Source organism: Lepidochelys kempii, chromosome 7 (assembly GCF_965140265.1).
Source record: "Lepidochelys kempii isolate rLepKem1 chromosome 7, rLepKem1.hap2, whole genome shotgun sequence".
In the NCBI taxonomy this organism is placed as follows: Eukaryota; Metazoa; Chordata; order Testudines; family Cheloniidae; genus Lepidochelys; species Lepidochelys kempii.
Window position 1 is genome coordinate 49,528,822 of NC_133262.1, and position 26,374 is coordinate 49,555,195.

Below are 26,374 nucleotides of genomic sequence, written 5' to 3' on the forward strand. Positions count from 1 at the left end.
AGTCTAAGGAATTTGGGCACCATTTGGCATTTTTGAAAATATCCAGCCATAAACTGGACTGAAATGCTTTTAACAAATGGTAAAACAGAGTAACAGCAGCAGCGGAACATGTACATAGACAAGCAAAGATATTTTAATTTTCATTATTTGAGCCACAAGGCATTGTACATTCCAAATCTACAACTCTGTCTACACACAAAGTTGCATCAGTTTAACTACAGGTTTCAAGCCAATTTAATTAAACTGGTGGAAGTGTGTGTATGGTGACTCACAGTACCTGTAATTTGCAGATGCTAGCTAAACCAATAGAAGTGAGGGTTCAACTGCTATAGGTGTCCATACAAGGGTTTGCACCAGCTTAACTTTATTTTAAACACAGTTAATTTAAACCAGTGCAACCTGTATGTAGGCAAACCCTGAGTTTAAACTTCTGTAGCAAGGTCAACTCTTGCTGGGGAAACAGAGAACCCTGAACTTGCTCTTTACCATGTAGTAAAATAGGAATTCTAACATTTAACTCTTTGGTTTCAAAGCATATTTGTAAGTTATATATTCTGCTAACAGTTAGGGATCTTAAAATGTGGATTTGGAGGCAAGTTAGACACATTTAACTTCAACTGTATCCTAATATAACTTGTCAGTTAAAAAAAATTTCTGGCCAATACACTGAACTAAAAAATAAAAGTGCTAATTAAAAACTTCCTCTTATTCTGCTGTCATCTAGATACCAGTACGAGAACATTTACAGCAGGCTATAATTTCAACAATTCTACACCAGTATTTTACACAGTGAGCAGATTTTTCTGAGAACACAGATCTGTCACAGGATCATATTAGCATTACCAGTGCAAACAGTCAGTGGTTTGAGGCATTTGGGAATGGACGAACTTAAACCAACAATACTAACATAGCGTGTGCCTGGGAGTGAAGAGGCTGGTATGGTAGAGAGAAGATCAGGACAAAAAATACTGAAGGTACCTGAAGAAAAAACTGAGTTTTTAGAAGAAGTCTTCAATAAATCCTAATTTTATATTACCTCTGATATAGCAACACTTCAGGCAGATATTTGTACTGATGCAGAGAAACCTCCCAGACCAATGAACCACTGTAACAAGCTATTTTATTTTGTTAACTTTTTTCTCTCCCTCCGTCCAAAAAAACAACAACTTTTAGAAGTATTGCATTAGACTTCACGAACATAAATTCAGACAGGATCAACTCCTGCTGTGATGAGTTCTGCATAAATATGCAGGAGTTCAAAACACTATTGTTACTGGAAGAGATGCACAATAGTACGCATTTAAGACTATATAAATGGCAGCACTGCCTGAGCCACTAAGTTCACTTACTATATAACTGAGGAAATAAATTCTGTGCTCCTAATCTTTGCTAAGGTATAATACACTCTGTGTAAATAATGTCTACACAAATTAATTTTTTTTCCATCCTCCATGTTAAAGTTTTCTTCCCGCAGAGGGTTCAGGTGATGTGATGATACATTAAAGGGGACTTGATAAGCTAAAACAAAAAAACAAACATTTGGCACATAATCCTAACCACCAGGATAAAGTTCTGAATTTAAGACCTACCTGGCCCCTGGCCTTTGCAGGTCCTGAAGTCCAATCCCACGGCAGATAATCAGCTTCTAACACTAATGCACAATGATCTCACATTTATCATAGGGCAACCCCATACCAACTCATCCCAGATGAACTTATTTATCCAGTACATGGGACGCCCATTTATAAACACAATATCGCAACGCTCATACATTTTATTTTTAAATAGTAAAATAAACTGGTTAAAAAAACATAAAACCATTAAATATTGTGAAACATATCAAACCATCTTTTACCCAAACCACACCAATTCTAACAGGGAATCACTAGTATAGTACATGCTGAAATGTCAGCAGCTGATGATTCTTGGTGGGACTAGAATTCAGAATATACAGGAAAAAAGTGCTTAGCATTTGATGTAATTCTGGGTTTATATGAATTTCTCTGCTAAACCTGTGTGCTACATAAGTCATATGTAAATAAGATAGACTTCTTTAAAGCCATGAAGAGTTGGATGGAAGGGCAGGGGCAGAAAAGATTGTTTCCTAGTATTGGATGATAGGTTATAACAGAAACCTTGTCCAAAACCCAAAAACTGAGATGTTGCTCCCTAGTTCCCTCCATACACCCCCTTTGCTCCTCTCCCAATCCTTTCTCTTTCTATTCCTTTGCCTTCTTTTCTGTTCTCCCCCTTATTTTGGAGGAAAGGAAAATCAATAAAATATAAAAAAGTAAATAAACCAGGTCCTATTTCCCAACCACTGTAGACTGAGAATACAAAACCATAAACTCTTTGCAAGGTAAAAATCTACCACTTTATTAATGATAAATAAGTTACTGCCCCCTCTGTACTGAAAGGGTAGCACCACACACACTCAAAATACAATGACAGGTTTCAGAGTAACAGCCGTGTTAGTCTGTCTTTGCAAAAAGAAAAGGAGGACTTGTGGCACCTTAGAGACTAACCAATTTATTTGAGCATGAGCTTTCGTGAGCTACAGCTCACTTCATCGGATGCATACAGTGGAAACTGCAGTAGACATTATATACCCACAGAGACCATGAAACAATACTCCCTCCCACCCCACTGTCCTGCTGGTAATAGCTTATCTAAAGTGATCATCAAGTTGGGCCATTTCCAGCACATATCCAGGTTCTCTCACCCTCTGCCCCACCCCCCCACATAAACTCACTCTCCTGCTGGTAATAGCCCATCCAAAGTGACCACTCTCTTCACAATGTGTATGATAATCAAGGTGGGTCATTTCCAGCACAAATCCAGGTTCTCTCACTCCCTCACCCCCCTCCAAAAAACCACACACACAAACTCACTCTCCTGCTGGTAATAGCTTATCAAAAGTGACCACTCTCCCTACAATGTGCATGATAATCAAGGTGGGCCATTTCCAGCACAAATCCAGGTTTTCTTACCCCTCCCCCCACCCCCATACACATACAGTTTGTGTGTGTGGTTTTTGGAGGGGGGTGAGAGAACCTGGATTTGTGCAGGAAATGGCCCACCTTGATCATCACACACATTGTGAAGAGAGTGGTCACTCTGGATGGGCTATTACCAGCAGGAGAGTGAGTTTGTGGGGGGGGGTGAGGGGGTGGAGGGTGAGAAAACCTGGATTTGTGCTGGAAATGGCCCAACTTGATGATCACTTTAGGTAAGCTATTACCAGCAGGACAGTGGGGTGGGAGGGGGTATTGTTTCATGGTCTCTGTGTGTATATAATGTCTACTGCAGTTTCCACTGTATGCATCTGATGAAGTGAGCTGTAGCTCACGAAAGCTCATGCTCAAATAAATTGGTTAGTCTCTAAGGTGCCACAAGTACTCCTTTTCAAAATACAATAAACAACAATGCTGCACCAACAGAAAGGCACTGATGCCAAAAGAGATACCAAAAACTTTTAGAAATATGAAGGCAAACATAACATATCATACAGATTAAAACAATTTTATCCTTAAACTACAACCAGTTCATCCTTTGAGAGAGGGCATGCAGAAATGACCCAGTCCAAAGAGGCAAGAGGGGTTGACCCCTCTTGCCCCTTCACTGGAGAAGCCCCAACCCCTTCAGCCTAGAGGGACTAAAACAGTCAAAGCTGCTAAGTACCCTGAAAGGGACAACACTTCTCCTTGCTGTGAAGGGTCACAGCCTAAAGACTTGATCCCGTGGGAGGGGAAAAAAGCCACAATATTGAAAGGTTGTACGTTTCAGCTTTATTAAGGACAAAATATTACAACAGTATATACACAGAATATCCCAGATTCTAATAAAGAGCAGGGACCATCAATAAAAAATTCCATAAGAGGGTTGGAAGCTGCTTATGAGGCAAAATGGGGGCAGAACAGGAGCCCTGAATTAAAATGCTACTAAACACTTTATCATCTCATACTTATCAAATGATCTGTGATGGGAGATTTTTACTAACTCATGTAGGAAAGAAACTAATTCAATAAGAAATGTTAACGCAGGCAGACTGCTGACTCATGAAGGGAATAGGAAGTTTCAGATTTTGTGCTGGGGAGGTGAAAAGGTTGAGCACAGCTGTATTCCAAAAACGTGTCGCAAAAAGCTGTGACAGTGTTTTATGGACAGCCTTGTCTGCTGCTGCATTTCAGGGTTGTTGTATAAATCGTTCTCTGTAGCAGGGCTAATCAGTTAGTCAAGTACCTCTGCACAGAGTCTATCAACAATCCATTGCCTACCTCCCAGACACCTCCCTGGGTGAGGATAAAGTCCCAGGGAATGCCTTCTACTGGAAAGAGGTGGACTACTACAGCAGACTTGTCAAAAGCCAATTGTCCATCCAGCTGGAAGGACCAACAAGAGCCAGTATTACTGTTCAGCAAGGACCAATGCTTTGGTCCTGGCCACTCTAGCTGGCTACAAACAAGATTCAATTGCTTCTCGTAGGCTGGCATTGAAAATACCTTCCCCGATCTCTGACAGGTGAACACCATCTGGGCTGAACAGCTCCGGGGAAGAATACATAATCTGGTCATGCCTTAAAACTGAGATCCCAAACATGCTGCAAAATTTGGAGAGTTCCTTAATAATCATCTTCCTGGACTTCTCTACAACTCCTGGGGGTTTGTCTAACACTGGCCATGTCCTAGGCAGTAGAGTGGACCACACAATCTTTGTCTTGGGAAACATTGAACACAACGTTGTAAGGTCATTTTTCATGCTCTTGATTAAGCCCAGCCTTGATTGGTGAGCCAAGTCATTTTCCCCTAAGTGTATAATTATCACATCAGGCAAAACACCCCTCTGCACGACAGACTGTATTAGAGACAACAACTCATCCCATAGCATGTCCTTCGTACCCAACCACGATACATGAGCCCTGATGGGGTCTATCCCTAATCGTGCTCCATATGGATGGCACCAACCCCTCTTCCACAGTGAGGTCACCACTGTGTGGCCACAAATCCACACTTCCAGAGGATTAGCCTGAGGGGGTCGAGTCACTCCTGAAAGGAAACAACAAAAGGCTTCAGTTTAGTATGATCCTGCCCCCCACCTCCTCCCAAACAATCCCCACTACCCAGACCATCATCTTGCCTTGCGATGCTATGTAGGGTATGTGAGCTTGCAAATATGGGTATTGTGGGGCTAGCAGTGTCAGAGTGGTGGTACTTGGAGCCTTTGAGAGGTGGTGGGACAGGAAAGTGCAGCAATGCCTTGTGCAATTTCACCAGCACCGGCAGGCTGTGATAATGCAAGGCAGCAGTTTAAGGAAGCTGCCATGTCCCTCCAACTACAATCATGGCTGCTATGAGGGATCTGGGATTAGGTTATATTGGAAAAGAGTACGCCAAAGTGAAGGGACAACAAAGTCCTCAGGACATAACAAGCAAGAGCTCTACTTTAATGTAGAGAGAGACCACTCTCCCTTCGCATGCTCCCTGGATGAGGAAAATGGAGAGCTTATGACCCAACGTGGGGATGCTCAGTCCAAGAAAGAAATATATAAAATCCCCACTGACAAGGTGTTAACTACTAGACCTACCATGAGCTCTTACCAAGTGAATAAGCCTTACACACAGAACACAATTTTAACAGACATCTACTGAAATATTTCTGACGCTAACCATCCACTGCTCTGATATACGGGATAGACTGCACCAGGAAGAATCCCCTTTTTAGTTTGCCTGTGGAGCCTACAAATTGAAACGTAAATGGGATTCCAATGTGACAAAGCTTAGCCAGAATGAGTGCGAAGTTAAATTCCTGGGTCAAGTACCAGGAAGAACTGTGTTAAACAACTGGTGTGGAATGGAGCCAAGGACACGGCGGCAGTGCACGTACTGTCCACCTGCCATGCCATTTCTGCAGGGCTATGGAGATCAAACACAAATTGGCGTGCTTGATTCCAGGGAAGGAAAGCGGCTACGTTAATATCACTCCCTTGCTGACTGGACTACAGAGCAGTACTCAAGGGACACAAACAAGGGAAAGAGCTGCAAAAGTCACTAAAAATGAGACAAAAGGGTTAAAGAGGGAAAGGATTCAGCGCCTATGAAAAAAGGTAATGGGAAATGGTCTTTGGTGCTGATGGCACTCATCAAAACCAAAAATTATTCCAAAAATATTAAAATATAATAGAACAGCTGCTATTAACAAGCAGCTTCTAAAAGAGGTCATGCACATTGTAAGGTAATACCATTAATTCCCTACACAGCACTATTGTTATTGGCCAATACAAATTTCCTATCCTCCACAATTGGACACTTGCACTCAACTGGTCCCTCTTCCTCCTCCTACTGGCAGGGATGACACCTCTCTTGTTTCCCCCCTGCTCTGAAGACTAAGATCATGCCTCTGGTATCATGGCACAAGTGTCCCCTCCATCCCCCCCAGCTCTGGTGCTCAGTCCTTCCATGACACCCTTGTCCAGTTCTTGCATCACAAATACACAGGGGCCCTTAGGATCATAGGTCTGCCACAGCAGTGTCTGTCCTCAGATACATTTCTGGGATGCTCCCTACCTCTAATACAAATCTAGTCAGCCCCGCTCCCTGCACCCAAGTCAGCCCTGTATTACTACCCAATTAAAAAGGTATTCCCAGCTCTCACTATACAGTGCCCTCAGGAACTTCCCTTCACTTCATCTTTCCACAAGTTCTCAAAGGAAACATTTATAGGATCTCCTTGATAAAAAAAAAGGGGGGGATTCATTCAAACCCCAAGTCTCCCTGCTTCCCAACATTTCTATGCAGAAATCATTTAAAATGTACTTAAATAGGCTGCTGTAGACCTCACTTCTCCCTCTACCAATACTACCTCCACCCTGGCTCACCTGATCCCTCCAGCTCCGCTTCACAGGACTCCTCTCTGGGCGCTCCGTTCTCCACCTCGGCCAATGTGTCCATCCTCCGCAAGGGTCTCCCAGCCCGGGAAGAACTCCTCTTGGCTCCCCAGATGCGCTCGTAGAGTAAGCTGGCACATCCTCACAGGTCTACCAGCAACCTCTCCTTGAAGCTCATTTCCCCTAAACAGCTTCCCCAACCGTCGGTACCAACCCTAGCACGAATCTCAGTTGAAAAACAGACCCTTCCAAGCTCTTTCCACCTCAGAGAGTTTCCAGAGGAACAATTCACTTGAACAGAAGGCTGAGGATGGTGGAGTATAGCCCACCTCATGCTCTCATTCATAACTTTGGTTTGTCTTTGTATTTGGCAAATACTGGTGCAGTGTTTCTTAAAGTAACATGACTCATAATAGGCAGCCAAAGGCCCTTCAAAATAAAGACAGCTCCTCACCCTCTGGTGGGCAGGGCATACATACAGTGATCCTAAACGTTCTGTGCACACTGGACACACAAGATCATTTCTCAGTCTCTTTGTTTTATGTTTAAACCCTACCTAGAAAAATAGAAATAAAGATTGAAGAAAAAAGTTTGGAGGAGCTATGTCTGGGTTTTAAAGTACAAGCAAGTTTATAAAGTGAAGAGTTGTGTTCATGTGAGATCCCTTGAAGACCTTCAAACTTTTCTGGCAGTGGCAGCATCATGTCAAATTTACAGGAAGTAACATGGGAAGAAGCGAAGCACATGACAAAACTGGTCCAGTGGCATTTCACACATGATTAAAAGCTCCACCACATACAACACACAAGGTTAGGTGTCCTTGAAAACCTTGACCCCTTCTGGGCCACTGGAGATCAAGTTATTCTGAATGGAGAAAAGGGAGCTATTAGTCAATTACATAACCACTTCTCACAAGGCTTTCATAAGCAAATCACTAGTATCTACCAAAAAGGCAGCTCATCTTTCACTCTGACTGGGAATGCATACTTATCAGAACAAGAAGAAGGGGTTTCAGAGCAAAATGGCTTCTAACTCTTGAGAAAACACTACAGACACCATTCTCAAGACATTAACTGAGCTGGCAACTGATACCCTCCAAAAAGGTACAGCCAGAGGAAGAGACAACAATCTAAACTATTAATGTACTTATTTTTGATGATATTATCACACATGATTATGGTGGGGGGGGATACAAAAAAAACCCAAAACTGTCCGAACAAATTTTCTTGGTACCTCTAACATGTAGGTACACGCATTAGCCCAAAAGTTAGAGGTCCAACTTAAACCACGTAAACATATGGAAGCTCATAAGATAGAACATATTTGGTCTGAATATTAGACGTCTAACACAAATCTGTGAATGTCCTGGGTTCTTGGGTTAAAGTCAGGTGAACTCATAATATAGTAGTTAAGCCAGTTCTCTTGATTAGTTTCTCTACTTTTTTTTAAACCCAGATAATTGTTTTACTGTTTGTATGCCTCTTAGGCCAAACTGTCTAAAGGGTAGATAGCCCATATGCACATCAAAATCACGCACCATTGTGTCAGAAACAGTACTGAAAGATCAGCAAGTGCAGAGATTAAAATGTTTTTCCCTTAATGCACATGCATCATTGTTAAAAATGCATCTTTATAGGCTTATATAAATTAATCAAACTACTAATCTCAGAGAAAGACTAACTACTGTAAAACACATTTTGTCAAATTAGTCTTGAAAAAAGTCACACAGCAAGACTCAGCGTAATAAAATAAGATTAGGGCCCTAACAAATTCACGGTCATGAAAAACGCATCCCGGACCATGAAATCTGGTCTCCCCCTGTGAAATCTGGTCTTGTTTGCTTTTACCCTATACTATACAGATTTCACGGGGGAGAGCAGTGTTTCTTAAACTCGGGGTCTTGACCCAAAAGGGAGTTGCAGGGGGGTCACAGTATTGCCACCCTGACTTCTGTGCTGCCTTCAGAACTGGGCAGCCGGAGTGCAGCGGCTGTTGGCTGGGCACCCAGCTCTGAAGACAGCGCCCCGCCAGCAGCAGTGCAGAAATAAGGGTCGCAATACCATACCATCACAACCTTATTTCTGTGCTGCTGCCTTCAGAGCTGGGCGGCCAAAGAGTGGTGGCTGCTGACTGAGGGCCCAACTCTGCAGGCAGCAGCCCAGAAGTAAAGGTGGCAGTACCACAACCCCCACAACAATAACATCGCAAATCCCCTCCACACACACACAAAACTCCTTTTCGGGTCAGGACCCCTACAATTACAACACCATAAAATTTCAGATTTAAATAGCTGAAGTCATGAAATTTATGATTTTTGAAATCCTATGTCTGTGAAATTGACCAAAATGGACAGTGAATTTGGTAGGGCCCTACATATGATAAAAAGAGCTTAACAGTCATTAAACTGTTCTGAACACTAATTATGGGACATTTATTCCACACTGAGTGTTGTTAGTTATTGGCCACTTCCTTTCCCCAATATCTGCAGTCCTCCTTCTCTCCAAGACACATTGCCAACATGAAGTGCACAATTAGACTCATTAATAACATTAAAATAATATATAGTTCTTGCTGTGTTGACACAGACGTTGCACTCTTACCCACGCATAGACGGACTTAGCACTAGCTCTTTTGAACTATGTTGTCTTTTTTTTCACCAAAATAATCAATATAGCTGGTGTGCATAGGTGTATTACCTAGCACCTTCCATGATGAAATTTGCAGCATGATGTTGCCTTTGATTGTATGCATATTTAAGCACACACACCATTACTGCAGTAGTAGAGTCCCAATCTTCCAAACAGGGCTCCTACTTCCAAACACACTTAACTTTTCAGAAAAACTAAACTTTGAGCTCAGTTTTTCTGTTTCTCAGCTCAATTTTTTTAAGTTGGGTTTAAGTAAGCTTTCACCTTTTTAGTTACCTGATCAGGAAAAGATGTTTTCCACATTTTTAGAAAGTTACTTTGTTGTCACACACATACACAAAGGAAAGTTACTGATGTGATAAGTTACATAACTTCTGAGATTCCTGACTGGTATTTAAATTCTCAGGCATGTTACAACAACATATTTTGTTTTGTATCGAATCTCAAATCTTTGGATTGTCAAAACAATGAATCTGGCTAAAGCATGGTTATGTGGACTATGAATAATTCTGCACTACTGCAGACAAGTCAATAGGAAGCAGGGCTACTGACCAATCAAACTAGCTGACACAGAGTCAAGCAACAATTTTAAGTAGCCCACAGAACATAAGCTACTTTTTAAAATGTCAACCCTTTCCCTCCCCAAAAAAGTATTTACTACTATTTTAAATTAACAGAAATACATTTCTTGCTAAGATGATGACATGACAACTGAAACAGAACATTTCATTTACAGAGTATAAGGGAAATTTGCACTTCTTGGGTTAAAGAATAACCATCAGTGGGCATTAAGGCCTCAGCATGCAGCTTCAGACATTACCGCCCACATCTGGACACCTCTGGAAACTGTGGGGCAATAGCTCTCTACCAAAAGCCTAACCATACATCCAAATTGATTGGAGGTGCAAGACTTGTGAAGAGAAGCCCAGGTTGGAATTCATTTTTTACTGAGAAGGAACATCATACTCCTGAGAAAGAGTATTAGACAGAACCATGTCTGTATATGTACAAACATGCAGTGTTGTAGCTGTGTTGGTCCAAGACATTAGAGAGACAAGGTGGGTGAGGTTAAAAAAAAACCAAAACATATTACCCCACCCAGCTTGTCTCTGTGTACAAATATAATGCTTGATAATTGTGGTGTTGCACTGTATTAATTTCATAAGCTTGATGTTAGCCACGCTGTGTTACACTCAAGGAGGATGGAAGGGAGCAGAGAGGCACTACCCATATCCTCAGTGAATCCTGCTTGTTAGGCAAAAGCAGGTGACATCACTATGGGACATTCGTTCGTTCAAGGGACTGAGGAAAGATGGAGGCACTCCTTTGACAGCTGCTCAGAACCAAAAATGTAATTAAAGCTTTCCCTTTGTGAAATACTCTTTTGTTCCAGGTTTAATTGTAAATAAGTAATGCATTGACCCCAGGCATTACAACTATCCAGCAAGTAACCCAGACCAGCAATGGTACAATGCAATGTCCAGCATAGAAACTTTACATTTTTTTTTGTTTGTTTGTTTTTAAATAAAAACACAAGAGTCTCCTTCTTTTAAGGGTTTGTAAAATGAAAAATTCACTTTGGAGCAGAAGCTGTTCAGTATCATCAGAGCAGGGAGAGATGCTTTCAGATGGTTTCCCATTGTATCCAGAATTTTCTTTCTATTGTAATTCTAACAACATCCCCAGGAATCATCCCTCATTCCCTACCATTGCACTTCCTTGTTTCGACACCTTTTTTTCCACCTAGAAAGGAACCCTGCAAGTCTTGTGAATACATGTCAGAAGCACAAAAAAGTGAACCAGGAAGATGAAAAAAAAGTCATCCTTTGATAAGAGGAAAGCCATCCTAATCCAGAATCTGGTACTTGTGTATACATACATATACACCGGACCCTCGTTACAACGTGGGATTTGGGATCCATATGCACTACCGCGTTAAAATGAATTGCAATTAAAGTAATTAAATTTGGGATCCATGGCCGTGACCGCATTATATGCGAATTCGCGCTATATAGACGTGTGCTCTAGCGAGGGTCTGGTGTGTGTGTCTATAGATATAGACACACACACACACACACATATATATAAAGTTACATTTTGACCTGTGTTTCATAGCTATGATGTACTACAATAGCTTGGGATTACAAAAATAACATTTGTCAGTGATGCAAGGTCTCATGAGAAGTCTATTTGTATAGAATTTTTTCCAGAGTGCAGTCACCTCATGGTTAAGACCGACTGCCCAATAAAAAGATTTAACAGGTAACCTCTATAGGGAACAAACATTGCCCACTGTGCATACAGGTTTTGTTCCTGAAGGAGTTCATCAGACAGTTTAGGTGCTTTCTGTCACTCACACATGGCTAGAGCACAGGTAGTACATGTGCTTAACTCTGAAGTACCAAATCTATGACTGATGCCATCAATCTTGAAGACGGCAAGAATATAGACTAGTATTTAGATGACTCAATAGGTATTTTCAGGCCATACTACCTAGGATTATGGCACCAAACAATTTAAATAAAAAGAATAAGTGAGCACCAGTCTGATAAAGGCCTCTTGATAACCCCACCCCAGCTCCCTAAGACCAGAAGCACTGAAAAAACTCTCTCACCTGAACTATAATCTTTTAGGCGCAAGTCTTTCACAGGTGTCCCATCAGGCGCTCGGAAAGCGTTGAGAATCTAGAGAGACAAACCAAGAGTCCACATCAGTTCCACAGCACACACCAAACCAAGGCTACTTTAGCAAGGCAAGATAGCTTTTACTGTACTCTACTTCCTCTCTCTAACACTCTCATAAGACTTCTGTCGGTTTTGGATTCCCAACTCCATTACAAAGTGACATATTTTCCCACAGAGTCTCCTTATCATCTGAGAACTGCCTTTTAAAGAGAAACACTGTCGTTACAGAATTCAGGTGCATGGAGCTCAGTTATTTAGGTTTTAATGACCTCTCCATTCAGTGTTTTCTTCTTAATGTGTTGCAATCACTTCTCTGGCCATTTATTACTATTAAAATCACTGATTGATAGTTACCTTTGAGATTGTTTGGGCCTTTATTTCCTCTAACATCCCACTATCTCAGGACACAGTAAGTTCCTCACCGGAGTTCTCAGGCACAATTCTCAAGAAGTCTGATAATCATAACCAAACTAAAGAGCACTACATTGCAAGAGGCTCACAGTCTGGAATTGCCATGAGATACACCCTGGGGCTGACTATTGGAGCTCTGTGGAAGTAACTTTTTCTACCACCTCACAGAGGAAGGCTAGCAACCAGTGTTGGCTTTTTGACTAAGCTCAAGTGTAGTACGAGATGTTTTTTCCGTCTCTCCAGGATACTATTTTAGCACCTCCCAGCTATTGCCCATGGAGCGGCCTGCAGCTCACTTGCATACTAACTCCCTTTCTGGCTACAAAGTGAATAAAGATGAGGTAATACAGGAATATAAGGCAGCCTGAAAGAAAGGGAAGTGAAAAGCCTTAGGCCCTCCAGACAGGCTTAAGCAATCAAGCTAAAGTGCACTACATTTCCCCACCTATGAGCACTCAAGAGTGTCACCTCTACATTACTCGCAGTCAAAGTCTCAACAACAAGAAAAAAGTAGCACTGTGGTCACCTCTAAAACCTGGGATTTCCATGTGGAAAAAATCATAAGCTGGTGTAAATCGCACTCTGCCCACCTCTTGGACACAAAAGGCCTGAAAATACATTTTAGATTGGCAATTGCTTATATTTTTTGTTTAAAAGAAACAAAAGTTGCTCTTCTCTAATTAAAAGTCTCTTCTGTTCTTCAGACCATGCTGGGAACTGCTTACAACATTTGGGATATTACATATTTTTGCTACAGATTTTGAGAAACTTTGGAGGAATTTAAAAAAACCCACTTACATCATCCTTTGTGGCAGTTTCAGGCACTCCCCCTAGCCGAATGAGCTTGCTTGGTTTCACATCTTTGGGGCAGGTCCTGTAATCTTGGTCCTTGAGTTCAGAATCAAGATAGTTTTACAATTGAGACACAGTTGTCCGTAAGACATAAAACAGTAACAAAATAAAGCAGGGTACAATTCATAAGCAGAATGGCTCCAACAGCTCTTTACAACAACAGTATGTTTTAGGGATGGGCAGCCATGTTGGCTGGTTGTGGCCTTTCAAACTTGGAGCTATTTCAAATGCATTTAGATTCCGCAAAGAAATTTCAGTTTAGTCCCAGTAAATACTTGTCTACATGCGATATCATTCAGAGTAACCCTCAGTCACTGCTAAGAAGTGGCCAAACTCCTGGAAAAATCATGGGCTCTAAAAGATTTTAAAGAAAAGTGAGACAAGCCAACATACAGTTTTGTTGTGCTCCTAAAAGCAGGAGATACTTGGAAATTTTAAAAAATAGCTTGAATTATTTATTTTGATATTACTTTGGACTAAATTAAATGTGTGGTACAGAGGGAATGAGTGGGAGTAGAAAACTAGAGGATGAGGAGGCATTCAGGGAAGGACCTATACAGGGATAAGACTGCTACCCCTAAGATATGGACGGAAATCTCCTTCACTACCCCTCCCCTCCTTTTTTCTCATACTTTAAATAAAAAAGGATCTGTTTTGGCTCATTCAGAGTTTTTACAAAACCACATACCTGAAGATCCTGCCTAGAATCTTTGCTGGGTTTTCCTTCTGTAAAGGACTTGCCGTGCTCATAATCAAACAGCTGACTCCCTGGCAGCCGGTGATCTACATCTCTGTACTCAATGTTTCTGTAATCAGTATCTTGTCTTCCGAGGAAATCCAGACCACCTTCGCCCTTTAGCACAAGACTAGAATCTGATCTTTGATGTTCAGTACCAGAAAGCTGCTGCTCATTTGCAAAGGTCTGAGGTGGCTCATCTCGGTCTTGAAGAGGCCCACGGCTATTCTGGAAATCTAGTGAAGACTCAATTTCAAGACCCACTCCAAGGGACTCTTCTCCTCTCGTTCTCAGCTCTGAATGTTGAAACTCTCCTTTCTGGATGCCAAAGGGAGATCTGTCTAGAATAAGATCACGCGTGGACTCTTCTCTCTTGTTTGTGCTTAAGGCAGATCGCTCTCTGTCTGTTAAAGGTACAGTAGACTGACTGCGCCTAAAATCTATAAGATTCTGATCCACAGGGGGAATCTCCCTGTCTGTAAAGTCCATAGTAGGAGCAATGTCTCTGCCCCTAAAATCCTGATCAGATCGAGACTTGTGCCTATTTCTGAAATCTGAAGGCTGTGTCTCCCTGTCCCTAAAGTCCAGATCAGAGGTACTCATGCCCCTGAAGTCCACGTCAGGTACATCCCTGTTTCTAAAATCTGAATAGGAATGCTCTCTGCCCCGATAGTGTAACTCAGGCATGTCCCTTGCCCTGAAGTCTGAATGGGCTCCATCTCTACCTCTGAAGTCCAGATCAAATGAACCCCTGCTCCTGAAGTCTGATGGGAGGTCCTCTCTGCCTCTATAGTCCATGGTATGAGCTTCCCTGTCCCTATAGCTCATACGGCTTGCCTCCCTATTTCTATAATCCATAGAAGAAACATCCCCACCCCTGAAGTCCATAGAGGGCCCCTCCCTATCTTGGAAATCTCCAGAGTACATCTCCCTGCCCCTAAACTCAGAAGAGGGTGGTTCCCGGCCCCTGAAGTCCAACTGTGAGTCGTCTCTGTTCTGAAAGTCAGACGGTGGGAAGTCTCTGCTCCTGAAATCATGATGACCCTCCCCACCTCTGAAATCACTCCGAGGTCCATCTCTAGCTCCATAGGTGAAAGAAGCTTCCTCTCTGTTGGCAAACTGAGGATTGAGAAGGCCTGAGAGTGCCTGGATATCAAAAGGAAGTGATTCTCTGCCAGAGAAGTTGCCAGAGTGTCTTTCTTGAGCAAGACTATCAAGGGAAGAAGGGTATTCCCTGTTCCACCCGGGAGCAAACCTTTCTTCTTGGCTCCCACTGTAGAAATAAAGACAGTATTATTCATAAAGTGCTCAGAGTCTGAGCTCTACACAGAAGAACATTCTTCTCGAAGCTCTAAGAGCCACAGAAGGCATTGATGTTTGGCAGTCTAAGATGAGGCAGCATACGACAGATGTGAAATAGTAAACTTGCATGCTTCCATTTCACCACAATTTCTAGAAGCACTCAACAGGGAAAACCTGCAATATTAATGGGTTAATGATGATAGCAATCCACATAACCCTGCACTATATGCAGCTAGGGAGCCAGATGAGGCTCCCTGAAGTGGTCTATTTGCTTGAGCATCATTTTGCTTTGGTTCTCTTAGCACGGATACAAAAGGTTATCTTACTAAATGGTCATGAGGTGGAGGTTACCTAGTCATCTCAATTAGTATGCTGTGTAATAGTTTGTCCTCTTTGCTAGGGCCTGATATTGCAAGATGCTGAGCACTCTCAATTCACGCTGACTTCAGTAAGAGTTTGGGAGTGCTCAGAGGTTCCTAGGAAAAGGTCAAGTGTTCAAAACTGTGTAGCTTGCTTGTGTCATACTAGTTCCCCAGCAACGGCACCTAATTTATGTTGCTAAAGCCATGGGCTCTAATTCTCTATGCACAGTGAGACTCAGAAAGAGGTTTTTTCTCAAGGAGGTGGGTTTCAGAGTGGTAGTCATGTTAGTCTCTGTTATCAGCAAAAACAACAAGGAGTCCTTGCGGCAGCTTAGAGACTAACAAATTTATTTGGGCATAAGCTTTTGTGGGCTAAAACCCACTTCATAGAATCACAGAATATCAGGGTTGGAAGGGACCTCAGGAGGTCATCTAGTCCAACCCCCTGCTCAATCCCCAACTAAATCATCCACGCCAGGGCTTTGTCAAGCCTGACCTTAAAAATATCTAAGGAAGGAGATTCCACCACCTCCCTAGGTAACGCATTCCAGTGCTTCACCACCCTCCTAGTGAAAAAGTTTTTCCTAATATGCAACCTAAACCTCCCCCACTGCAACTTGAGACCATTACTCCTTGTTCTGTCACCTGCTACCACTGAGAACAGTCTAGAGCCATCCTCTTTGGAACCCCCTTTCAGGTAGTTGAAAGCAGCTACCAAATCCCCCCTCATTATTTTCTTCTGCAGACTAAACAATCCCACTTCCCTCAGCCTCTCCTCACAAGTCATGTGTTCCAGTCCCCTAATCATTTTTGTTGCCCTCCGCTGGACTCTTTCCAATTTTTCCACATCCTTCTTGTAGTGTGGGGCCCAAAACTGGACACAGTACTCCAGATGAGGCCTCACCAACGTTGAATAGAGGGGAACGATCACGTCCCTCAATCTGCTGGCAATGCCGCTACTTATACATCCCAAAATGCCATTGGCCTTCTTGGCAACAAGGGCACACTGTTGACTCATATCCAGCTTCTCGTCCACTGTAATCCCCAGGTCCTTTTCTGCAGAACTGCTGCTTAGCCATTCAGTCCCTAGTCTGTAGCGGTGCATGGGATTCTTCCATCCTAAGTGCAGGACTCTGCACTTGTCCTTGTTGAACCTCATCAGATTTCTTTTGGCCCAATCCTCTAATTTGTCTAGGTCCCTCTGTATCCTATCCCTATCCTCCAGCGTATCTACCTCTCCTCCCAGTTTAGTGTCATCTGCAAACTTGCTGAGGGTGCAATCCACACCATCCTCCAGATCTTTAATGAAGATATTGAACATAATGAAGATATTCATCAGATGCATGGAGTGAAAAATACAGTAAGCAGTATAAATATTACAGCACATGAAAAGATGGGAGTTGCCTTATTAAGTGGGGGGGTCAGTGCTAACGAGGCCAATTCAATTAAGGTGGAAGTGACCTATTCTGAACAAATGACAAGAAGGGGTGAATATCAAGAGAGGGAAAATTACTTTTGTAGTGACCCATCCACTCCCAGTCTTTATTCAGGCTGAATTTGATGATGTCCAGTTTGCAAATTAATTCCAGATCTGCAGTTTCTCATTGAAGTCTGTTTTTGAAGTTTTTTGTTGAAGAATTGCCACTTAAGTCTGTTACTGAGTTTCCAGGAAGATTGAAGTGCTCTCCTACTGGTGCTCTCCTACTGGGAGTGGATGGCTCACTACAAAAAGTAATTTCCCCTCTGCTAATGACAGGTTTCAGAGTAGCAGCCGTGTTAGTCTGTATCCGCAAAAAGAAAAGGAGGACTTGTGGCACCTTAGAGACTAACAAATTTATTTGAGCAATGCATCCAATGAAGTGAGCTATAGCTCACGAAAGCTAATGCTCAAATAAATTTGTTAGTCTCTAACGTGCCACAAGTCCTCCTTTTCTTTTTCCCTCTACTGATACTCACACCTTCTTGTCAACTGTTGGAAATGGGTAACATCCACCTTGATTGCATTGGCCTCATTAGCACTACAAAAGTAATTTTCCCTCTCTTGATATTCACCCTTTCTTGTCAACTATTGAGAATAGGCCACTTCCACCTTAACTGAATTGGCCTTGTTAGCACTGACCCCCCACTTGATAAGGCAACTCCCATCTTTTCATGTGCTGTAATATTTATATTGCTTACTGTATTTTTCACTCCATGCATCTGATGAAGTGGGTTTTAGCCACGCAAGTTTATGCCCAAATAAATTTGTTAGTCTTTACGATGCCACAAGGACTCCTCGTTTTTTCTCAAGAGGTAGTTTCATAACATAAGAATGGCCATACTTGGTCAGACCAAAGGTCCGTCCAGCCCAGTATCCAGTCTGCCGACAATGGCCAATGCCAGGTGCCCCAGAGGGAGCGTACCTAACAGGTAATAGACCAAGTGATCTCTCTCCTGCCATCCATCTCCACCCTCTGACAGAGGCTAGAGACACCATTACTGGTGTCTCCTGGCTAATAGCTATTTATGGACTTAACCTCCATGAATTTATTTAGTTCTCTTTTAAACCCTGTTATAGTCCTAGCCTTCATAACCTCCTCAGGCAAGGAGTTCCACAGGTTAACTGCACTGTATAAAGAAGAACTTCCTTTTATTTGTTTTAAACCTGATGCCCATTAATTTCATTTGGTGGCCCCTAGTTCTTATATTATGGGAACAAGTAAATAACATTTCCTTATTCACTTTCTCCACACCACTCATGATTTTATTTAGCTCTATCATATCCCCCTTAGTCTCCTCTTTTCCAAGCTGAAAAGTCCTAGCCTCTTTAATCTCTCCTCATATGGAACCCATTCCAAACCCCTAATCATTTTAGTTGCCCTTCTCTGAACCTTTTCTAATGCCAGTGTATCTTTTTTGAGATGAGGAGACCATATCTGTATGCAGTATTCAAGATGTGGGCATACCATGGATTTATATAAGGGCAATAAGATATTCTCTGTCTTATTCTCTATTCCTTTTTTAATGATTCCTAATATCCTGTTTGCTTTTTTGACTGACGCTGCACACTGCATGGACGTCTTCAGAGAACTATCCACGATGACTCCAAGATCTCTTTCCTGAAGCTACATCCAAATTACCAATAGGTTTTATGGGGATGAAGCAATCTGTCTCATTTTAGCCAAGTCTGACTCCCACGCATTTTTAAAAAACTTAAAAGGTAAACAGAAATAGAGCAAGAATCTTTAAAGAACAATCCCAAATCCTGATAAATCAGTAGACATCTCCACTTCGGTAATCTTAGCAAATCAAGTTCACCTTAAAGTTCACAAAGATAGAAGCATTCACCAATGGACATGTGAGATGACATATTTGAATTTAGTCAAATTATCTATGGATATATTGAAAGCAGTAATGCAAAACAATTATTATAACTTGGATCAAGGGAAAATAAATAATTCTCCAACACTTGAAAGAATTATGCTAGTTCATTTTCAACAGGAAAAAAAACCACCAGGAAAGCATCATCATCTAGAACCAGCCAGAACAGTATTAGTTCAAGGGTAAAATAAAATCACATACAGCTACTCATATATAAAGCATACAAGTAGGGAAATGACTTCTTGGCAATCTCTCCTTGTTACTGACTCAAACAGCAGAAGTATTCTCATTACCTCAGAACCCTGTGGGGTAAATTTCTGTTGTGAGGAAGTACACTCAGCAGATTCATTCAGGCTGGACAAATAAGTGAGTTAACAAGGACAATGAAAGAACTAAGTACTAGTGACTAAACAGTGAAATAGCCTAGCTCCTGATACCTCTCTTTTTCTAACCCCAATTTCCTGATATCAACATAGGGTCTAAATGACAGCCAGAGGAATGTAAGCAAGGGAAACATTCCATTGTGTTGATACTTCTTGTTTGAGTGTAAGGACTGTTACAATGACATTCACAAGTGTCTCACTATTGTACATTCCACATTCTGAGCTGTACTCCCTTAGATTTCTCTCTCAATAGCGTGGAAGTACCCTAACCATTCACTACAAACAAGTGACCTTAAAGGCCGTGAAATTGCAGATATGTTTGAAACCAAGAAATGTTGAAACCAAGATCCAACAGGATCCACATGATAATCTTTAAAAATGCCTTAACTGCTTCTAGAGTCAAAGTCAGATGTGTATTAACACCTTATCTAACAATGGCTACATTAAATTTAAGTGTATGTTCAGCAAAGGTGCAAGGAGGAGAAGCAGAAATGCTAGAAGCAGCTATCTTTGCAGAAGAAATGACTAGCAGGAATTTACAGGAAGCTGGAACATTTTGTGTGGTAGAAAACAGGCAATTTGAGCCACTCAGAGTAGCTCCACAGTGGTCATATAGCTCACCCAAAAACAGTTTCACAATAGCAAGATGTGCAGTGAGTAATGACAAACAGTAAACAGAGAAGAGAGCTCCATAGCCCCTGTTACTTTCAACATTTCACATAAGAAGAGCCTTGAAATATAAACTCCAAATTCAAATGCTTACCGGAAAGGGCCCATTCTGTTGGCCGGCCGAGGGTCTCCCCACATCTTTCCCTGTCTGGTGGACTTCCAAAGATGGGTAAATTCCTTCCACAAACAATGACAGACAGCAGAACCTGTGGTGGAAATAGCATGACAATAAGCCTGTAGACATCTATGAAAAATATCATAGTTTAAACAAAGTTTTGTATATCTGAGATTCAGAAATATAAGCAACATGCTGCAGTGCAAGAACACAGAAATGCAACAATTAAACTCCTTCTTTTACTAAGTTTATATGTCCCAAACTATTCAACTTTTTTTTTTTAAATCAGATTGTCAGAATGGCAGGGGATAGTAATTTACAATTTATTTGTCATTAATACCACACTTCCCACCTACTGTGTATTCTAATTTACTATTCACATTCCAATTAGAAAGGAGAAAACACTCAAGATCTACAAATCAATAGAGCTGTAATTTAAAAAAAAAAAATCAACGTACAACATTAATTTTTAAGCCAGACACAATTTCTGACAGAAGCTCTTGGCTGGCTAAGTATGGAAACATTTCCATTCAAATGGTCTATCACAGTGGTTCCCAAACTAGGGGCACCACTTGTTCAGGGAAAGCCCCTGGGGGGCCGAACCGGTTTGTTTACCTGCCGCGTCCACAGGTTCGACCGATCATAGCTCCCATTGGCTGCGGTTCGCCACACCAGGCCAATGGGAGCTGCGGGAAGGGTAGCCAGCACATCCCTTGGCCCGCGCCACTTCCCGCAGCCCCCATTGGCCGAGAACGGCGAACCGCGGCCAGTGGGAGCCGCGATCGGCCGAACCTGTGGATGCGGCAGGTAAACAAATCGGCCTGGCCCACCAGGGGCTTTCCCTGAATAAGTGGCGCCCCTAGTTTGGGAACCACTGGTCTATCATGTTTATTGTGCTATCTAGAGGCACTTGGATTAGAAACAAACATCTTGCTCACAATTGATTATATAGGCACCACAAAAGTGCACAGTTTTAATCGGGATGGATATATCAGAACACAGGTAGTCTCATTTGGATCTCTTTCCAGAGGCTACGAGAACATCCACAGCAAGTCTAGCCCCCTATTATGTTTCATTTCCACTTTAAGATTCTTCTTGTGGTCTGATTATCAGCATAACCATCGGATACATTCATTGTGCTAGAAGAAAAGTGTCTGCCAAAAAAACTTGTAGGACTTGTGGAGAAGACCAGAAGAGGCCCTGACTTTAGCACCACCAGCATAGATAGCATCTTCCTCACCCCGACAACAAGACTAGTCTATAAATGCACAGCAGTCTTTTCTGGACAAATGGGCTGCTAAAAGCAGGAAGCCATGGCCTGGAAAAAGGGGAACATGACTACAGAGGATGTATTGCAGGCTCCTGATCAACCCCAGGAAAACACAGAACCCTCCAGTGTAAGTGAAGAGTGTTCTACTTTGGATGGCTCATCATGACAGTTTTCAAAGTGGGAAAGATCAGGAAGGGGAAGAGTTAAAGGAAATTGAGAGTGCATATGATAATCACTTCTGAAAAAATAGAAAAGTCCAATGGTCGGTCTGTGGAGTTATCACAAAAGTTGGTACTAGCGGGCAGAGAGTAGGTTGTCTCTCACAGCTGACATACTTGCAGTATTGCATAACAAGTAGGGGCAGACAGAAGAGGGCACTACAGAAGTGGAACCGGAGAGGTTCCAAACAGCAGTAGTGGTGCTGCTTAAAATTCCCATAGGGCTGTCTTTAGTGTTCCAGCACTGTATAGACAACTAGCAGAACAGAGCACAGCACCTGGTGAAGGACAAAGGTGATACTGGATATAAGATTATTTCAACCCTGAAACACATGGGTAATTTGTCCAATATATCAGCAGATGGCTAGCTATGGCTTTGACCTTAAACAGCTGGGTATCACACGTATGAAAAAACATTTCAAGGATATACATGAGGTGGGAGTGATATAGATACAGCAGCCTGAGTTAGCTGGAGAATTGCTCGTCAGCACTGCACAACGTTATCAAGGCAAGCACATTCAGGGCAATGGACGCAGACAACAATCACTCCCACAGCCACCTAGAATGGAACAGCAGACACAGAAGTTTGAGAAAGGTCAAAAATACATCTGAAGAGACCCTTACTGACTTCTGCCTCTGAAAAGATGCTTCGCCCATGTGGAAGATGAGGATGTCCAGAAGTTGCTGGCTACTGTCAAATCCAGAACATCCAGGTCCAAGCAGTTTCCCCTCCCAAACGAAAAAAGGCTATGGTAGAACTTTATTGAGCAGCAAAGGATGCAACACAGCTGGCAACGGACAGCTCCAAAGGGCGGGGGGGAGGGGTGCATCAGATTACAGGCCCACTAATGCACAGCAGGTCAGCCTTCGCAAACTGATTTGCCAGCATGAGATACACTGCATGTGTCGTTTTGAGAAGCAGCATGCTGTCAGCAATGTATTGGAGGAAATGCATACTGTCATACAAGCGTGGCTGCTCTCCCACAGCTTTCATGGCCTCTGACAGAGGACAAAGCATGAAGCAGCAGCCCATGTCAGCTGTTTCGCATTCATATCCTGCTTCACACTCCCTCAACCAAGCAGCACCGGAGCTTCTCTGAGGGAAGTGAGCAAATGCTGATCTGGTAATTATATGGCCTCCATCACAATACTATTTGAGATCATCAATGATTAACGAATGAACAATCAACATTAATGAATTTATCCTATTACCCCTGTAATTTACATACAGAAAACTGAAGTGTAGAGAGACTATGTGACTGTGCCAAGATCACACATGAAATCTCACTGAGCCAGGAACTGAACCCTGATCTCTTAAGGCCCAGTCTAGTACCCTAACCACACAGCCACCTCCTTTCTCCTCCTCCTTTTTGCCTGCATACACTTCAGCTGGTCTTCCACTGCATGTAATGTTCTCCAAGAGATTCAGATGACGCTGACTCTCTTGCCATCAGAAGCAGGAGATGGTGACACAACCAAACTGCATGCTCCATATGTTGCATCAGCTCAATAAGCACTGTGCTGCCCTCTGAGCTATACAATGCATTGTGCTGCACAGCTTACAGACCCAGAAAGACAGTAATCTGTATTTCATTTGGTCAGACTGGCCTCTTGAAAGGACTATGTGGCATTTAGAGACCAAGGCTTAACTAGCATTAGCTGGGTCATTGGGCTGATATGCCTACTAACGAAAAGTTCTGAGGTCAAGTTATACAGCCAGTAAAATGACAACATAACTGCAGCACAGGCCAAAAACACATTGCGCAAACTCAGAGGTAACTACCACCTCAGGAACAAGAGCACATAGTGACATATGTGAACTGCAGATTTAAAAATACCCTGGTTACCTTCCTCCTGTTGAGGCAAACACCCTACCAAAAGCAAAAATTAAAAACACGGACCAAGTACATTCAAGGGGACCCCATCCTAAACTCTTGCAGCAGCATCTCACTCAGACAAAAGGGCAGTAGCAGCTGCTCATATGGGAAGACCAGGCACTGTGGAGCAGCCTGAAGGATTTTGAGTTCATTAACATTTCCCCTGCAAGATTCAAATGAAGCCATCACTTCACAAACAGCAGATGGCTACAGGATACAGTTGTAGTGGCTGCTAACACAGACCCCTTATTATATTAGCAGCTCAAGAGAGATGCAGGGCAGGAACTCTTCCATGTAGCTGTCCCATTGCCTAGGCTGAACCCATTCCAGTGATTACTCCAAATAGCTTTTGGATACAGCAGGAACTATGGACACTGGCCATTAGACCTCCCTCTACAAAGGCTATGTTGAGGATTTCATCAAAATTATTAAATCCCTGCTTCTGTCTAATTATCAAAAGACTGACCGCATAACTACTAGTAGCAGCTGGGAAAAATAGCCTCAGACAAGCATAACACAGGGTGAATAGTAATATGTTCTCCCCGGCATGCCCCATGCAAGAAACTAAAACCTGCCAACTGCCTTATGAAGAAAGCACACTTTCTACCTGAGGACCATTACCAACCAGTTAAACGGATAGGAGATGCTAGATAGCACAAGCATTCCCTACATCCCCTCAGTCATCAACTAGTGCAGTGTTGCCAATGTAGTCATTTTCCATCTCCTGTAAATTCGAGCATCCCCACTAATTTCAATTCCTGGGGAAAACATTATGATATTACCCTCAATTCTTGAGGGAGTGGCCGTTGGTGTAGTAATCCTGACCCTGCTAAAACTGTGATACAGCAGCATAGAATACTGTCCTGGGGGGAGAGAGAGCCAATGAGAGAGCAGCTCAGCTGGGGAAGCGGCTCAGAATTAACCTGACGGGCGGCTGAGAGAGAAAACAGAGGAAGGAGAAGAATCTACATGCTGAGCTAGCAGAGAATAAAAGTAGGGAGTGAGAAGGAGGAAAGAAGGAAAACAGAAAAGTTTTCAGGTCAGGAGAAGAAGAAAAAAACAGACCTGGGCATGGAAGCAGAAACTTTTAAAGAAGGGAAGTAGAGGGAAATAAAATCTACCGATGCACAGGAGAGCATCAAGGGAGAAAAATGAAAAAATTTAAATGGTGAAAATGGGAATTGATCAAGAAGTTGTGTGAGATGAAAACAGATCCTGAAAACATTAAAATGGGAATGTCACCCACAAAGGACATGAACAGAGAGAATAACTGTTTGAACATCTATTGAAGGAACACAGTCCAAAGGTGCCTAATGGACAAGTAAGGGCACACTAGGTGAAGAAACCCAACTTGTAAATAAACATGGTGCAAAGAGGTACAATCACAGGAACACAATCTAAGGAGCACTCCAAGCCAAAAAGAAGAAAAGGACAGCAAGAGTGGAGCTGGACTTACAGCCAAGGAGAGGAAAAGTTGATTCTTCTCTGAAGTGACACAGGATATTGTTGAGTAATTGCTTTTGTTCTTGCATTTGTAATTTTGGTTGCTCTGGATTACAAATGGAAAGATTAATCTTTATTTTTTGCACACACTCTGCAAAAGGGTACATCTTCCAGAGCAGGACTGTGAGCAGAGAGCAGCCCTAAGGGTCTATTTACTGTGGACAGCAGCTGGTCCCTGCCAGTATTAAAGGGATCTTGAAATTACAGCCCTGCTGGCTGCTCTCCTTCTTGCCCTGCATTATATACAATGCTGAAGAGAACCATCATTCTCCCAAAAAGAAAAGGAGTACTTGTGGCACCTTAGAGACTAACAAATTTATTTGAACATAAGCTTTCATGAGCTACAGCTCACTTCATCGGATGCATAGCTCATGAAAGCTTATGCTCAAATAAATTTGTTAGTCTCTAAGGTGCCACAAGTACTCTTTTTTTTTGCGAATACAGACTAACACGGCTGCTACTCTGAAACCTATCATTCTCCCGAGTGCCTGGGCTCAACTTCCTCACACTAAAAGGGTGCTGATACCAAATGTCTCATTACCAGTAACTTTAGAGAAGTGAGTTTACACTAAGGGCTCACAGGTATTCTTGCCCTACACCTTTCTATCCCCTCCTATAACTCCTGATGTCATATGAACCTTCCGTTTGTTCTCTTTTCCCCCCTCCTTCCTCTTCTACAACTCAGTCTTCACTCTCCTCCACAATCTCCAAATGAAATTCTATAACGGTGGCTACCCTACTTTCACTGATAAGTATCTTACGTTCACAAGAAGAGAGGTGTGAACATGTTAAATCAAAATCCAGTTTCTTGTTTGCAAATGCTATTTGATAGCGCCACTCTGGAAGCAGCAGAAGATGGTGAAATTACTTCCCAACACTCACGCCTCCCCCGCCCCCTCAAAAGCCCTATACTTGATTATTAAACTGCTCCGCACATAGCAGTGGATGTTGCACAGCTCTGTCAGCTTTGGTAGAGTCCAGCTGACATGAAACTGATGAACAGGCACTTGTACTCAAGTTTCCAGTTATACAAGTTTCACTAAAATATGAGAGGTAGAACCAAGCACCACCAATCCATTCTTTTTGAGAGCCTTTATAAAC

General features: G+C 42.4%; 2 protein-coding genes and 1 long non-coding RNA gene across 5 annotated transcripts in view; 1 reads left to right on the forward strand and 2 right to left on the reverse strand.

The window, feature by feature from the left end:
• Nucleotides 1-26,374, forward strand: part of MON1A (MON1 homolog A, secretory trafficking associated) — a 413,585-nt gene that overhangs the window by 332,414 nt on the left and 54,797 nt on the right. The window lies entirely within an intron of this gene.
• RBM6 (RNA binding motif protein 6) overlaps nt 1-26,374 on the reverse strand; it is a 144,181-nt gene that overhangs the window by 106,151 nt on the left and 11,656 nt on the right. For all 3 annotated transcript variants that reach the window (XM_073352606.1, XM_073352605.1, XM_073352607.1), the window contains 4 exons: nt 20,385-20,496; nt 14,167-15,487; nt 13,425-13,514; nt 12,146-12,215 (listed from right to left, as the gene is read on the reverse strand). In XM_073352606.1, coding sequence (XP_073208707.1) covers nt 12,146-12,215; nt 13,425-13,514; nt 14,167-15,487; nt 20,385-20,428 — 1,525 coding nt within the window. In that variant the 5' untranslated portion in view covers nt 20,429-20,496. Of the gene's footprint in view, nt 1-12,145; nt 12,216-13,424; nt 13,515-14,166; nt 15,488-20,384; nt 20,497-26,374 lie in introns of those variants that run through there.
• On the reverse strand, nt 3,766-12,114 carry LOC140914558 (uncharacterized). Its single transcript, XR_012159894.1, has 2 exons — nt 6,875-12,114; nt 3,766-5,045 (listed from the first exon to the last, which is right to left on the reverse strand). It is a non-coding gene; the product is annotated as an uncharacterized lncRNA (long non-coding RNA).